The sequence below is a fragment of the Carcharhinus amblyrhynchos genome, chromosome 5 (genome assembly GCF_965287045.1).
Source record: "Carcharhinus amblyrhynchos chromosome 5, sCarAmb.v2.hapA, whole genome shotgun sequence".
Classification (NCBI taxonomy): domain Eukaryota; kingdom Metazoa; phylum Chordata; class Chondrichthyes; order Carcharhiniformes; family Carcharhinidae; genus Carcharhinus; species Carcharhinus amblyrhynchos.
The window spans coordinates 4960728-4977119 of record NC_137328.1 but is presented as its reverse complement, the minus strand read 5'-3'; the positions used below and the strand labels follow the sequence as shown (position 1 = coordinate 4977119).

Genomic DNA, 16392 nt, shown 5'->3' with positions numbered 1-16392 from the left:
CCTCCCACAGTCTGAAAGATCTGCTGGTTAGGGTGCATTGGCCGTGCTAAATTCTCCCTCAGTGTACCCGAACAGGCACCGGAGTGTGGTGACTAGGGGATTTTCACACTAACTTCACTGCAGTGTTAATGTAAGCCTACTTGTGACACTAATAAATAAACTTTAAAGTTTAAAACATTAATGAGACCTTAAACAAGTGGGTGTAAACAATCTCATGGGCACTATTTCCAACAAGGTCAGGGAGGATTCCCCCCCTCCCACCCCCATCCTCGCCGATACTTAATCCCTCAATCCAAAAGCAGGTTGTTATCACATTGCTAAAAGCAAATTACTGCAGATGCTGGAATCTGAAACCAAAAGAGAAAACGCTGGAAAATCTCGGCGGGTCTGGCGGCATCTTTAAGGAGAGAAAAGAGCTGACTGGATAAAAGCATCCTTTACAGAAGCTGCCAGACTCGCTGAGATTTTCCAGCGTTTTCCCTTTTGTCATCACATTGCTGCTTGTGGGATCTTGCTGTGCGCAACCTGGCCGCTGCATTTTCCTGCATCACAGCAGGCGAGCACGCTGCAGAAATATCTAATCGGCTGTCAAGTGCTCCGGGACATGCGGTGATGGAGAAATAGCTCTCTCTTTTTTCTTTTTTTTTAAAAAAAAGAAAGACAGTAAAAGATTTAAGTCTTTCTTATTGACAAAAGTCTGTAAAGTGGAATTGGGCATGGAAAGTGTTAAAAACCTGTGCAAAAAATTCACCTGGGCCCTTTGCCTCGGTTCACTTTCACCCTCTGTGTAGCAGACACACACTTACACACACATTTACACACTGTATAAATAAATGCAACAACTCCCAGCTCGCAAATAAACACCCACCTACAATTCCTCGTGTGGAGCAGATTTTGCTCTTAACTGGGTCTTTCCCACATCAGTGTTGGTGGAGACAGTGCAGGATGGATGCTATCTAGCTTTTGAGAGAGAGAGAGAGAGAGAGAGGAACCCTCCCCCTGGACAGATGATTGTTCTTGTACTGCCGAGGACTGCATTGCCTGAGAACTGGCGTGTTGGACCCTTGCCACCCTGGGAAGGAGCAGGGCTGAGAGATCCCCACAGTCTGAAGTGGGATACAGATATTTAATATATATATATATACAGAGAGAGAGAGAGGGGAAGATTCTGCTGTGCTCATTTCAGCTGTGCCCTGCTTGCTTGCTGCTGTTGCTGCTGCCTCCAGTCGGGCTCTCTGGGTGGTACCTCCTGCTCTCCCCCCCCCCCCCCCACCCCCCCCACTTTTTGCCATCCACTCAATGAATGCCAAAGCTGTCATGAGCCACAGTGAGACTCCCCGGCCTCTGAACTGGACCATCCGCAAGCTGTGTCACGCCGCTTTCCTTCCATCAGTTAGACTCCTCAAGGTATGGGTGGCGGAGTTGCCACTTTGTGTGGCAAATATCTGGATCTGTTGCTGTGTGTGTGTGTTTGCTGGAAGGGAGGAATGTTACCCTGGGATATGTGTGTGTGTGGGTGGGTGGGGAGGGGGCTGGATGCATTGCAGCTGTATGGACCACCGTGTGTGTGTGTGTGTGTGGAGTCCCCCCCAGGGTGTGCTAGCAGCTTTTGCACTGTTTTAACATCAGAGGTGGTGTATTTTATTTATTTTCTTCTTCTGGGGCGCTGCGAATTTGATCTATGGCTGTGTTTGTCTTAAACGACTCAACGAGGTGGTGGGGGCGAGGTGGTGGAACTTGTTGGAGAGAGAGAGAGAGAGACAGAGGGAAAACGATGGATGGGGAATTGAGTGTGTCCCAGTAACCTGTTAGAAAATAATTACACAGCTCACTTTTCTCCTGACCTAGCGGGGAGTGAAGGGGTTAACAGTTCAATATTAGAAGCAGAGGAATGCAGTAAACCTGTAGCACATCCCCGGTGTCCGTCTGAATTAACCCTACTTCCAAATTAGAAAATGACTGCACGGATTCTCCTGCCAGTTGACGCAAGGAGTTCTTTTTTTTTGTTTTTAAGTGCAAGAGTTTGCAGGCGTTAACTTGTGCTGAGTGTTAGAATTGTCCAACGGTGCACATTCCTGTCCAGGGTGCGGGAGTGAACAAACCAGCAGGCACTCTGCTGCACTGACCTGGGACACCCCCGGCGAGCAATACTCGCCTCTCCAGCACTGAGCTGCGATTCCAGCAGCTGTCCACTGTCAGAAAGACCACAACATTCGCTCAGCCTCACTCGGAAACCAAGCTAGGTTTAATCCACATTGATGTCCCTCTGACCAGCTGGTCTGTGTTAGCAGTTTCCTCTCTTCTTTTTTTAAAAAAAGTGGACATTACTGTTTAGGGAGCGGAATTCCATTAACATCAGATTCTTAAATCGAAATGACAGCCAAAATGTAAGCAATTGTTCACTGTTTGCGGCAAGATAAGGGACTGGATGAGTTTATTATCATCTGCAGATTTTTACCCAGTCTGATCATAGAATCTCTACAATGGAGAAGGAGGCCATTCAGTCCATCGAGTCTGCACTGGTTCTCCAAATGAGTACTATAATTTGATAGAGTCAAAGAATCCCAGCATAGCAGAAGGGTGCCATTTCGTCCATCGAATCTACACCAACAACAGCCCTATCCCCCAACCCCATGTATTTATCCTGCTTCCCCCGACACTAATGGGCAACTTAACACAACCAATCAACCTAACTCAATGGGCGACACGATGGCACAGTGGTTAGCACAGCTGCCTCACAGCGCCAGTGACCCGGGTTCAATTCCAGCCTCAGGTGACTGTGTGGAGTTTGCACGTTCTCTCCGTGTCTGCGTGGGTTTCCTCTGGTTTCCTCCCGCAATCCAAAGATGTGCGGATTAGGTTGATTGGCTGTGCTAAATTGCCCTTTGGTGGGGTTGTGGGAATAGGCCTGGGTGGGATTGTTGTCAGTGCAGGCTCGATGGGCTGAATGGCCTCCTTCTGCACTGTAGGACTCCATATCTTGGGAGTGTGAGAGGAAACCGGAGAACTGGAGAAAACCATGCACTGACTAATCTGAATGGGTGTGCGTGAGTAAACTGGGATTTGGCACACTGGCGTGCCAGCAGATGTTTACTTTTGCAGGCTTTATGTTTAATTTCAGTTGCTAAATGTGATGGCAGGAGTGATGTGGAATGGTATTCCTGCTTCTGTCCATTAACGCGGGAGTCGGTTGCCCTGACTGGAAAGCTGGTGTAACACAATGTTTAAAAAGCTGTGAACTATCCATCCAGCAGAAGCCTGGATGGACACCAGCTCAGATAATGCATTGTCTGCCTTCCCTGGAGGCTGGGCTGCATTTCTGCTTGTGTGAAAATATCAAGCATCATCATCACGTTTATTGGCATCGGAATTTGACAAGAGCCCCTTGAACAGAAGCGTGGAAGAACCAGTCACAGCATACATGCTCCAGAGATGATGCTTGAGCATCAAGTCCAGGGATTTTGTTTATTTTTAAAATGCTTCGAGTGCGAGGGGGTGGGGTGACAGGGAGAGTTTTAACTCTTGCCAGCTCCTCCGACACTTTACCTGAATCAGGAGGTTTCAGGCAGGTGGAATTTTGGGCGGCTCTGCAAGTGACATTTTGCTTCTGTGTCGTATCAGACGCTGCACTATGTCCATGTGTGTAGTTCACACTTACTAATTCATAATTCATGCATGATTTTACAGCACAGAATCAGGCCATTCAGCCCATCTAGTCCACTCAATCCTCCTCCCATTTCTTTTCTTCTCACCATATTAGCATACTCTTCTATTCCTATCACCCTCATCTTTATCTATCTTACCTTTGAATTAAATTGATTTGATTTATTATTGTCACATGTATTGGGATACAGTGAAAAGTATTGTTTCTTGTGCGCTTTACAGACAAAGCATACCGTTCATAGAGAAGGAAAGGAGTGCAGAATGTAGTGTTACAGTCATTGCTAGGGTGTAGAGAAAGATCAACTTAAAATTTATTTATTAGTGTCACAAGTAGGCCTACATTAATACTGCAATGAAGTTACTGTGAAAATCCTCCAGTCGCCACATTCCGGCACCTGAGGGAGAATTTAGCACGGCCAATGCACCTAACCAGCACGTCATTCAGATTGTGGGAGGAAGCCATAACACCCAGAGGAACTCATGTAGACACGGGCAGAACATGCAGACTCCACACAGATAGTGACCCAAAGCCAGGGATCGAACCTGGGTCCCTGGCACGGTGAGGCAGCAGCGCTAACCACTGTGCCATGTAACAGGCCTGTTAAAAAAAAGTCTGATGGCAACAGGGAAGAAGCCATTCTTGAATCAGTTGGCCGACTGATTTCAGACTTTTTAATGCATCCGTGTTATTCATCGCAACCACTCCTCATGCTGAGAAATCCCAAATTCCCTGAAGATAAAAGGTTCTGCTCAATTCCTTCCTGAATTTCGTAAGACTCATAAAACATAGAACACAGAATCAGGCCATTTGGCCTTACTGGTTTACTCTGATATCTGTGCTTTGTACAAATCTCCTTCCATTCTTGTTGAATTTCTTAGTGGTTATTTTAAATTTACGACTCTAGCCTTAGACTCCTGCACAAGTGGATGCATCTAATCTATTGAGCTCCTCCTCTACCCTCTCTTTCTATCCCCTTTTTTACCCCTGTCTCCACCATTTCCTCCCCCTCCACTTTATAATTTTCAAGGCCTACTTAAGGTCATCCCTTAGTCTTCCCTTTTCCAAAAACGAAGACCTCAGCCTATTCAGTTTTCCCTGAAATGTGTGTAACCTCTTGATTCTGACAAGTTGCACGCAGGGCCTTTACTTTTCCGTGGGAAATTCTCTCTTCTGCCTACTCCGATCCTATTCTCAGAGGGCATCCCTTCATTAGCGCACGGTAATGAAGATTCCAGACAGATGGCAATTACATTCAGCGGTTCAGTAATGCTGTTGTGGCACCTTACACTTAGAAACAAGCCACTGAGCAGAGTAAATGCCAACTTTATTCTTTGTGTGGGAAGATTGCAGTGTGAAACAGTGACCTGGGGAATCGAACTTTCGGAACCAGTGGTAATGTGACTGTATGTTGAGGAATGATGGAATGAACCATACTTCAGTTTAAACAACTGTTTTCTCCCCTATCTCCGTAACTTCCTACAATCCGCCAGGGTCCTAACCTTCCCCCTGTAAGCCTCACTGCCTCTCTTTGCTCCTTAAGATTCTGCCTAAAACCTACCGCAGTGATCAATCTTTTGATAATTAATCTTTGAAGTGCCTCAAGATATTTCATTATACCAGTGGCAGTGCATAAAATTGTTCATAGAATCATAGAGTCCAGTCGTGTAGAAGGAGGCCATTTGGCCCATCGAGTCTGCACCACCCACAATCCCACCCAGGCCCTATCCCCATAACCCCTTGCATTTATCCTGCTAATCCCCCTGAAACTAAGGAGCAATTTAGTATGGCCAATCCACCTAATCAGCACATCTTTGGACTGTGGGAGGAGACTGGAGCACCCGAAGGAAACCCATACAGACACGGGGAGAATGTGCAAACTCCACACTGTCACCCAAGCCAGGAATCAAACCCGGGTCCCTGGTACTGTGCTAACCACTGTGCCACCCTATATTGTTAAATTATAAGTTATTGATGTTTGCTTACTGGCATGGTGGTACAGTGGTTAGCGTTGCTGCCTCACAGTGTCAGGGATCTGGGTTCAATTCCAGCCCTGGATGACTGTGCGGAGTTTGTATGTTCGCCCCACATCTGCGTGAATTTCCTCCGGGTGCTCTGGTTTCCTCCCACACTTCAAAGATGTGTAGGATGTGTAGATGGATTAGCCATTTGGGGTGGGGAAATCTGTGGAGCTGCAGGGACAGGGAGTGAGGGCCTGGGTAGGACACTCTGTGAGAGAGTCTGACCAATGGTCCGAATGGTCTCTTCTACACTGTAGGGATTCTATGATTATCCAGGTGGATTTACCATGCGAAATTGTCCCTTACTGTCCAAATATGTGCAGGTTAGGTGGATAGGCCATGGTAAATTGCTCCTTAGTGTCCAAAGAATTGCAGGTTAGGTGGACTAGCCATTGTAAATAAAGTTTAAAGTAGGCTTACATTAACACTGCAATGAAACTACTGTCAAAATCTCCTAGTCAGCACACTCTGGCACCTGTTTGAGTGCATTGAGGGACAATTTTTAGCATGGCCAATCCATCTAACCAGCACATCTGCTCTATCGGACTGTGGGAAGAAACTGGAGTACCTGGAAGTAACCCCTGCAGACAATGCGTAGACTCCACACAGACAGTGCCCCAAGGCAGGAATTGAACCCGGGTCCCTGGCGCTGTGAGGCAGCTGTGCTAACCACTGTGCCACCGTGCTGGGTTATGGGGACAGGGTGGGTGGCTTGGCCTGGGTGAGATGCTCTTTCAGAGAATAAGTGCAGACTCATAGAGTCATACAGCATAGAAACAGACCCTTTGGCCCAACTTGCCCATGCCATCCCTTTTTTTAAACCCTTAAGCTAGTCCCAATTGCCTGTGTTTGGCCCATATCCCTTTGTACCATCTTACCCATGTAACTGTCTAAATGCTTTGTAAAAGACAAAATTGTACCCGCCTCTACTACTACCTCTGGCAGCTCGTTCCAGACACTTACCACCCTCTGTGTGAAAAAATTGCCCCTCTGGACCCTTTTCTATCTCTCCCCTCTCACCTTAAACCTATGCCCTCTAGTTTTACTCCCCTATCTTTGGGAAAAGATATCTAGCTGATCTATGCCCCTCATTATTTTATCGACCTCTACAACATCACCCCTAAGGCTCCCAATGGGCCGAATGGCCACCTCCTGCACTGTAGAGATTCTGTGATTGACTATTGGTCATTTTTGCCTTATCCGAGAGGTTTAGTGTCACCCTCTCCTCCGTTGTTTGAAATTCATGGTTTTATTTTTACCTTCGATTTGTGACATGAACTTGGATGTGATGAATTTCAAATTGGAATTTGTCGAGACAGAAAATTTCTGTTCCAACAAAGACTTGGCTTACGTGAGGGAACTCTGTCCCCCTCTTAACCGAGACAGAGGGAATGTTATTAACTCAGACAGAAGATTCTGAAAGTCACACACTTTCCACCCCCTTATAGTTAGAAGTATTTGTGTAGTCCAGAATGCTGAATAAAACATGGACATTATTTTTTAAAACAAGGAATATTTTGTTTAATACTTTACATTAGCAAACTGACAGATGCTAAACCGTGATATGTGCTAATGGATACAGCCATAAACTGCAGTGATATCGCACTCTTCACTCCCGAAATATTCATTTCTTACCTAATGTCCCCAACTAATTTAGAGATTTTTCCATGATTCAGTGTGTGGTTTTACAAATACTAGATACTGATCTTATTGTCATAAGACCAAATCTAAGATCTACTTTAAAAGATTCTTCAAAGGGGATGTGAGTGCTGCTGGCTACTCCAGCATTTGTTGCCCAATCTTTGTACTTTCAGATGGTGGTGGTGAGCCGCCCCCCCTTGAACTGCTGCAGTCCCTGAGGTGCAGATACAGCTGAAGTGCAGTTAGTCAGGGAGTCAAGGTTTTGAACCAGTGACAATGGTTCCAAGTCAGGATGGTGCGTGGCGGTGTGGGGAAATTGCAGTTCCCGTGTGTCTGATGCCCCAACCCTTCTGGCTGGCGTGGGTTTTGAAGGTGCTGTTGAAGGGTGCCTTGCTGGATCGAGGTTATATTACAACTTCCTGACTTGGAGGAATCAGTGTGCGCCTTTCCTGACGTGATGCTAAACCGAGGCCCCCTCTGGAGTGTAAATGAAAGGGCCCAAGACATTGGGGTAATTTTTCCCATTCCGCCTGCCGCAGGAATCGTAGCAGGCGGGGAGTGGACCACAGAAAAACCCGTTGACCTCAGGCAGGATTTTTCGCTTTTGGGGCGAGTGTAGTCGGACATTCCTGCCCCATTATTGCAAAGAAGAACTGGGAGGTCCTCCCTATGGCCCTGGCTAATAATGATCCCTGTTCCAAAACCACTAAAACAGATTAGCTGGCCATTCTTACATTGCCCTCCATGGGATCTTGCTTTGCGCAAATTGGCTGCTGTGTTTTCTACATTACAACAGTGACTACACTTCGTAAAGTGCTTCATTGACTCTGGATGTGGGGTGTCCTGAGGTTGTGGGAAGATGCTACAGGAATGCAATGTCTATCTTTATTTTTCGGAGGGACATTATGGTTTCTCCATAGAATCCCTACAGCGAAGAAGGAGGCCATTCGATTCATTGAGTCCGTATCGACTGCAATCCCACCCAGGCCCTACCCCTGTAGCCCCATGTATTTACCCTGCTAATCCCCCTGATACTAAGGGGCAATTTAGCATGGTCAATCAACCTGACCTGCACGACTTTGGAGTGTGGGAGGAAACCGGAACACCGGGAGGAAACTCACGCAGACACGGGGAGAATGTGCAGACTCCACACAGACAGTGACCCAAGACGGGAATTGAACCTGGGTCCCTGGCGCTGTGAGGCAACAGTGCTAACCACTGTGCCCCATAAAAAGCTTACATTATTTATGTTCTAATAACATTATTTGATTTGATAATGAAGTAAGGACCAAAAATGTTGGATGAAATGTAAGTGATTTTCATTTCTGGGGAAGGTTTCCAGCATACGATAAGTGATGACAGTGCTGAGGAATGGGACACTGCCCCAGTTCAGGCTCCCATGTACTCTGTCAGGAGAGCGTAAGAGATAGCCTGGTCACAATGTCAAAAAGAGAGCAGGGACGTTCTCGTTGGTGACTTGGACAATATTAATCCCACAACCAACATCACTGAAGAAACTGGTTCTCTGAAATTTACCACATTACTGTTGATGAGATCTTAGAGGGGAAGTTGACTGTCTTGTTTCTGATATTAAGACAGCTTTGCCACTTCAATAATGGCTGTTGGAATGGATGGTCCCTGGGCAAGGTACCTGAAATTGCGATGCTGCGGGTTAGGAGAGATGTATTGGCTCCCCTTTATTCAACCCCCTGGGTTGGTCCCAACAAGATTAATTTGAAAAGGACCCCTTCCCTCAAATGTATTGATGTTGCGAAAGGAGCCAATTTATGCAGCCTCTCCTGAGGGAAGGAAATAGCAAGTTTATTAGTTACTAAAACACAAGGAAAAGAAAATGATAAAATGCAATATAGTCTCAGTTTGGATTGAGAAGTGAATCTTACTATCGATTTTTATATTCCTGGCCAGTATATAATTCCCTTCTGAATCACCCTATGCTGATTTGTAAAACATTTGATTCTGGCACAGTGGCCCAGTGGGCAGCATTGCTGCCTCACAGCGCCAGGGACCCAGATTTATATTTCAGTCTTGGGTCATTGTCTGCATTTTCTCCCTATGGTCTGTGTGATTTCCTCTGGGTGCTCTGGTTTCCTCCCACACTCCAAAGATGTGCGGGTTAGGTGGATTGGCAATACTAAATTGCCCCTTAGTCTCAGGGGGACCAGCTCGGGTAAATACATGGGGTTATGGGGATAGGACCTGGGTGGGATTGTGGTTGGTGCAGACTCAATGGGCCAAATGGCCTCCTTCTGTACTGTAGGATTCTATGATTCTATCTACGAAAAGTTAAAAAGATCTAAAAATCATTCTTTGGTTTTTCCATGAGGAGTAGATGGTAAAATGTTGCGGCCATTAATTTGGGCGATTCCGGTAGCACTGACTTCTGACAGATGAACAGTTAGTTTGGAGATTCTTGGTCCTGCAGATTAGCTGAAAGGTATTGTCCTGATTCCTTTTTGACAATGGCTTTGCTGACTTGTGACTTGCTCCCAACAGTCAAAAAAAGAGAGGGAGAGAGAGACTTTGTATTTGCCAAGTGGATAGTCTTCAGCTGTGACCTTCATTGTACATGCAAGCATAGTAAAATTTGTTTAAGAGGTCAGTTTAGCTCAGTTGGTTTGACAGCTGGTTAGTGATGCGGAGGGACACCAACATTGTGGGTTCAATTCCTGTGCCAGCTGAGATGATTCATTAAGGCCCCACTTTTTCAATCTTGCCCCTCGCCTGAGTTGTGGTGATCCTTGGGTTATGTTACTGCCAGTGGTCATCTGAGACTATGGTTTCTTTACCTGTAGAATTCCAGACATACAGTTGGTCTGAAGTTGGTTTTTAACCCCTTTTCTTGTGTACTCCTGAAAGGAGAAAAACACAAACACTTTTCACCCAGAACTGCTTTCTTTCAGCCCACAATGTGTCCATAGTCAGGGATATAACTCACAGGAGATGGCTTCTGCTGAGATGATAATCAGTCTCCATTATCTCCACAGGAGATTACAGTTCAGCTTTTGCATTGCACCCCTTCCTTTGAAGTGACTCTGTCCAAAAGAAGTGCAATGGTCGAGTGTAATTCGCACAGGAATTGAAGTGGTTACTTTACAGCCTCAGTTAATTCTTGCTTGCATATCCTTCTTATTAAAAACGCATCTCTAACTTTAAATTTCATTACATCCATGAGTAATTTGGGGCTATGACCCAATGCCACGACACTGTGAAGTAGAATGATAGAATCCTACAGTCAGGAGGAGGCCATTTGGCCATCGTGTCGGCACCTATCACAATCCCACCCAGGCCCTTTCCCCATAACCTCATGCATTTCCCGTAGCTAGTCCCCTGTCACCTAAGGAGCAATTTAACATGGCCAATCCATCTACCCACACACGTTTGGAGTGTGGGAGGAAACCGGAGCACCTGGAGGAAACCTACACAGACATGGGGAGAATGTGGAAAATCTACAGCGACAGTGACTCAAGCCAGGAATCAAATCTGGATCCCTGGCGCTGTGAGGCAGCAGTGCCACCCCCAAAAGTTCTTTGAGATGTCCTGCGTTTGTGACAAGTGTTCTATAAATGTGAATTTTTTTTTTGTTCAGTGACTGCTGCTGGAGCGGACATTATTTTAATTTGGGCAGACTCTTGGCTTTATTTGCAGTGCCCTTGGTTTTGAAAACTGTTCTGGAATCCCAATCCCATTGGTGCTGTGTACAAAATGGAACTAAAGAAAATATTCACACTACATCACTGCACCAAAATGAAGAGGGCATGTCGCCCACAACATCAATAAAACAGAGAGACTGTCAGAAATGACCGAATCTAAACTCCAACACTTTATTAAAGCTTAACATCCGGTGCCTTTGTCTCTTCCTAATGATAATACTCGATCGTAATTAATTAACTCTGAATGTTTAGGGGTAAAATTTGATCAGCTTAGGCCATAAAGTCCACGTTTTGCAAATATGAAAACTCGAGTGGGTTGTATTAATGAGAGCAAGATTTACGTTTACATAAGGTCAGGTAAAAGGAGATTGAGAAATTTATGTTCGTGATGCTGTGCAGCGATTTGGAAAGTGGGACAGGCAGGAACAGAGTGGGCGATTTTGAACTCGCGCTCTCCATCCGCGGGAACGACTGCGTGCACTCAAAATATGAAGAGAGGGCTTGATTTTACCATCGCGTTGTGCCCGCTTTTGGGCGCGAAAACTTGTCGGGCATGAGATGAGTAGCATGGACCGCGCCCACCTCCGTGCCACATTCCCCCTTTACCACTGCGTTCACCCCGTCCCAGAATCAGTTTTGTTTGATATAACTCTGATTCAGGCACTCCAGCTTCTGAGGAGATAAGTTCAGAGCTTCCGGCAGCTCTCTGTGTCAGATCAATGGTCGGGGGGAGTGGAGAGGGAGGGCAGGGGGAGGGAGGCGGGTCAGATGGCTTCACTCAGATCAGTGGGGGTGGGGTGGGGCAAGGGGGCAGGGGAGGGGGGGGGTCCGCTACCACTCTGCCTCTGCTCAGTGAGGGGGAAGAGGGGTTCCGCTGCCACTCTATGTGCGATCAGTGAGAAGGAAGGGGGGGAGAGGGCACTTCCCCTTGCCAAGTTGATGCCATTCTTCTGCCAACCTGGCAGTGCCAATCTTATGCCAAGGGGCAAGTCCCAATGGGAGCCACATGGGGGGGAGGGGGATTGGAATTCATTTAGATTTGGGTAGTGGGTCATAGTGGATGGGAAGCAGGGGGTGCCGTCTCTGACTGTGGTTAGTGGGGAGATGGGGAACAGCCAATGACCGAGTGGAGGGAAAGGTTGGGAGAGAAGTGCCAACTCCAATTGGTGGTGGAAAGGGAAGCGCCTGAGACTGCCACGATGGACTGGAGGGTGTTAGTTTATGCTTGTTCTGAGCAGGGCACCCTTTAAAGATGGTGCCACGATCTCAGTGCAGCTGGGTTTTGTCAACATATTGAGGTCCTGCCCCCCCACCCCCTGCTGTATGACAGTGTGAAACACACTCCGTTGATTTTTATTTAAGCAGAATGTCATAAGATCTGAAGAGAAACATGCTAGTTTTCTCACTGGAAACATTTTTGGGAAGATTCCCCCAGGGGTTTTAACAGCAATAATACATAGTGAATAATTGGAAATAATAATAGTGTAAACATAATATTAAAAGCTCTTCATCAGAAGGTGGTAAGCATTCATAATAAGACAGACAAATTAGAGGCACAGATAGAGACAAATATTTTTGATTTAATTGGCATTACGAGGCATGTTTACAAGGTAATTGGAAAATAAATATTCCAGGGTACACAACATTGCAAAAAAATAGACAGAATAGAAAAGGCGGAGGAGTAACCCTGATTGCGAAGGACGATATTAGGACAGGAGTGAGAAAGGATCTTGGCTCAGAACATCAAATGGTGATTAGGAATAACAGCCAGAAAACACGAGTGTGAGCAGTTTATAGACCCTGCCAACATTAGTTGCATTATTCAACAAAAGATTAAGCGAGAAGAAGTTGGAGCCCGTAACAAAGGTTTGCAACAAAAGCAATGTATCAATTGTGAGGGTCTTTAATCTTCATTTGGACTGGACAAATCAAATTGGAAAAGGTAGTCTGGAAAATGAGATGCAGAATGCTTTTGAGATAATTGCTAGAACAACAACAATGATGCAACCAACAATGGATATAGCTGTTTTCAATATAGTATTGTACGGGTTTAATTATTAATCTCATATTAAAATATTCCCCATGAAAAATGATCATATTCATTTGACTTCCATATTAATGCTCCAGCCTCAAACAAGAATCTTAGATTTAAAGCCAATTTCATAGGTACAAGGGGAGAACTGGCTGAGGCTGACTGGATTGAAATATATGATAATTAATAATTAGTGGGAAAGAATTTAAAGAAATGATTCAAATTTCATTCCATAAAAAAATTAAACTCAGTGAGAAAGATTTATCCTTGCCTTACGAGGCAAGTTAAGGATTGTGCTTGCATGAAAGAAAAGGTTTAGAATGTTGTGAAGAGTAGTCATCACAGAATCCCAACGGTGCAGAAAGAGGCCATTCAGCCCATCGAGTCTGCATTGACCACATCTCACCCCAGCCCTATCTCCTTGACCCAATTATTTACCCTGCTAGTCCCTCAAACACTCAGGGGCAATGTAGCATGGCCAATCCACTTAACCTACATTCCTTCAGACATTAAGGGACAATTTAGCTTGGCCAATCCACCTAACCCATCTTTAGAATGTGAGAGGAAACCGGAGCACCCGGAGGAAACCTACGCAGACGTAGGGGAAATGTGCAAACTCCACACAGAAGGTGACCCGGTATTGAACCCAGGATTCTAACGCTGTGAGGCAGCAATGCTAACCACTGTCTCACCTTGCCGCCCAGGCTTATAGTAAACTTGAGGTTCTGGACCGAATGTTTTACAAACCAGCAAAAGGTGATCAAAGAGAGAGCAATATAAACTGGCCAAGAATATATGAATGGATTGGAGGAGCTTTTACAAGTATGTAAAATGATTGTTTAAAGTAAATACTGGCCCCTTAGCATCAGGGACAGGAGAAATCATCACCGGGGAATGAGGAAGTAATAGAAATGTTAGAGCAAATATTTTGGCCAGAATTCTCTGGTCGTTCACGCCTGTGGGATTCTCTGGCCCTGCCCATGTACCCCTGCCCATGCACCCCTGCCCATGTGGGTCAATGTCAATGAGAAATCCCATTGACTGCAATGGAAGGAACTCTTCAAATGCAGACAATAAAGATATAACAAAACTTACACCAACTTACAAATCAATAAAAGGGTTTAATAAAGAAACTTCATTACTCCAAACCTGGGGCCTCATCCTGGGCCAATCCAAGTTCCCCACAATTCCCAGCAGGTTCTTATTTATAGTGAGTCAGCTGACCATCACATCACTCTGTAATTGGTGCCATGGTTTACTGGGTCAGCTGACCCTTCCAGCTTGTTGCCATCGGTCAAATTACATCCAACAGAAAGTTGTCACCAGTTACATTCGAACAGACAGGAGTAGAGAATCCCGCCAGTAGTGAACAGCGCACCACTGGGGGACACACGGCTGGGAGGACAGAGAATCTCACCCTTTACGTATGTCTTCACAATAGACAGCGTGAGTTACGTGCCAGAAATAGAGGCTAACCAAGGAACTAATAAGGATGATGAACTTAACATACCATCAGGGAAAACAGCATTAGATAAAGTAATCCTCAGGATGTGATGGTCTACACCCTAAGCTTCTAAAAGAGATAGTTACATAGATGGTAGTTCGATTTTCCAAAATCCCCTAGATTCTAGAATAGTCCTAATGGATTGGGAGTTATTAAAACAAAACTTTGCTATTCAAGAAAGGAGGGAGAGAGAAAATCAGGAACTAAAGAGTAAATGACTTGACATCAGTTGTCAGAAAAATATTGGATTCTACAGTTAAACAAGCCTTCGTAATGCACAAAGAAAATCGCAGTACACTCAAGGCCAACATGGTTTTATTAATGGGAAATCGTGTTTGACACATTTACTAATGTTTTTCGAGTGAGTAGATAGTAGGGAACTTAATGCAGCAAAGACTTTGGCCAGGATTCTCCAATCCTGTATGCCCTGCTGCCACTGACAGTGAGAACGGAGAATTTGGCACTCAGCCAAAACTCCATTTAGTGCAGCGGGGCTGGAGAATCCCAGCCACGGGCAAATCAGAGAATTCCAGTCATTCTGTAGTGAGATTTTCAAAAGACGTTTAACAAGATGCTACCTTGACTTTTAAAATTCCTGCCCTGGTGTTCAAGTCACCCTGTGGCTTCATTCCTCATTACCTCTGTAATCTCCTCCAACCCCACACCCACTCCAAGATCTCTGAATTCCTCGGATTCTGGCCTCTTTGGCATTCCCAGTTTTAGCCGCTCCACCATTGGTGGCCACGCCTCCAGCTGCCAAGACCCTAAACTCTGAAACTCCCTCCCTAAACCTCTCCCCTTCTTTAACATGAGAACATAGGAGTTAGGAGCAGAAGTAGGCTAATTCAGCTCTTTGAGCCTGTTCCAGTATTCAATTAGATCATGGCTGATCTCTCCCTGGTCTCAAATCAGCCATGGATATATAGTAGAATCATAGAATCCCTACAGTGGAGAAGGAGGCCATTCAGCCCATCAAGTCTGCACCGACTCTCCAAGAGAACATTGTACCCAGATCCTATCCCTGTAACCTCACATATTTATCCCACGTAAACTACACATCTTTAGACACGAAGGGGCAACTTTAGACTGTGGGAGGAAACCAGAGCACTCGGGCAGTAAACTCCACACAGACAGTCACTCAAGGCCAGAACTGAACCCGGCTCCTGGCGCTGTGAGGCAGCAGTGCCAACCACTGTGCCACCGTGCCATCCAATATGAAATGTTCATGTACCAAGGCTCCTGATTTCCAAAGGTTTCCCGATCTTTACCATTCAGAAGGACAAGGACTGCAGAAGGATGGGAACACCACTAACTGCAAGTGCTGTCCAAGTCACTCACCTTGGAAATACATCACCGTTCCTTTACTGTCGCTGGGTCAAAAGCCTGTAACTTCTCCCTAACAGCACTGTGGATGTACCTACACTGTGGATGGGCTTCAGGGGTTCAAGAAACTGGCTCACCACCACCTTCTCAAGGGGCAGTTAGGGAGGGGCAGTAAATACTGGCCTATCAGCAAGGCCTATATCACATAAACAAACATAACAGAAAATCCAATTTTAAACCTGCAATTTTTCGTGCTATTAAATCTCATGGTCTTGTTCCCAGAGGAACAGGTTTACTACAGCAGTTATCACACTGCCATCCCAAGCAGTTATCACACTGCCATTCCAAGCAGTTATCACACTGTCATTCCAAGTTCCTGACTGAAATCAGAAAGATCTTTGATCTAATCTTCACATTGAGATTGATGCTAATTTAGCTGTGCCCCATAATTGGACTGCATGACATCGATGCTGATGGAGACGATACTTCAGAGCAGAACTCTGGTGTTCTGGGATGAAGCAAAGACGATTTGCATCTGT

General features: G+C 45.6%; 1 protein-coding gene across 6 annotated transcripts in view; it reads left to right on the top strand.

Moving 5' to 3' along the window:
- Positions 1–1300: 1300 nt before the first annotated feature.
- Positions 1301–16392, top strand: part of trpm3 (transient receptor potential cation channel, subfamily M, member 3) — a 262662-nt gene continuing 247570 nt past the window's right edge. For all 6 annotated transcript variants that reach the window (XM_080188382.1, XM_080188380.1, XM_080188381.1 and 3 more), the window contains exon 1: positions 1301–1407. In XM_080188382.1, the coding sequence (XP_080044508.1) occupies positions 1318–1407 (90 nt within the window). In that variant the 5' untranslated portion in view covers positions 1301–1317. The remainder of the gene's footprint in view (positions 1408–16392) is intronic.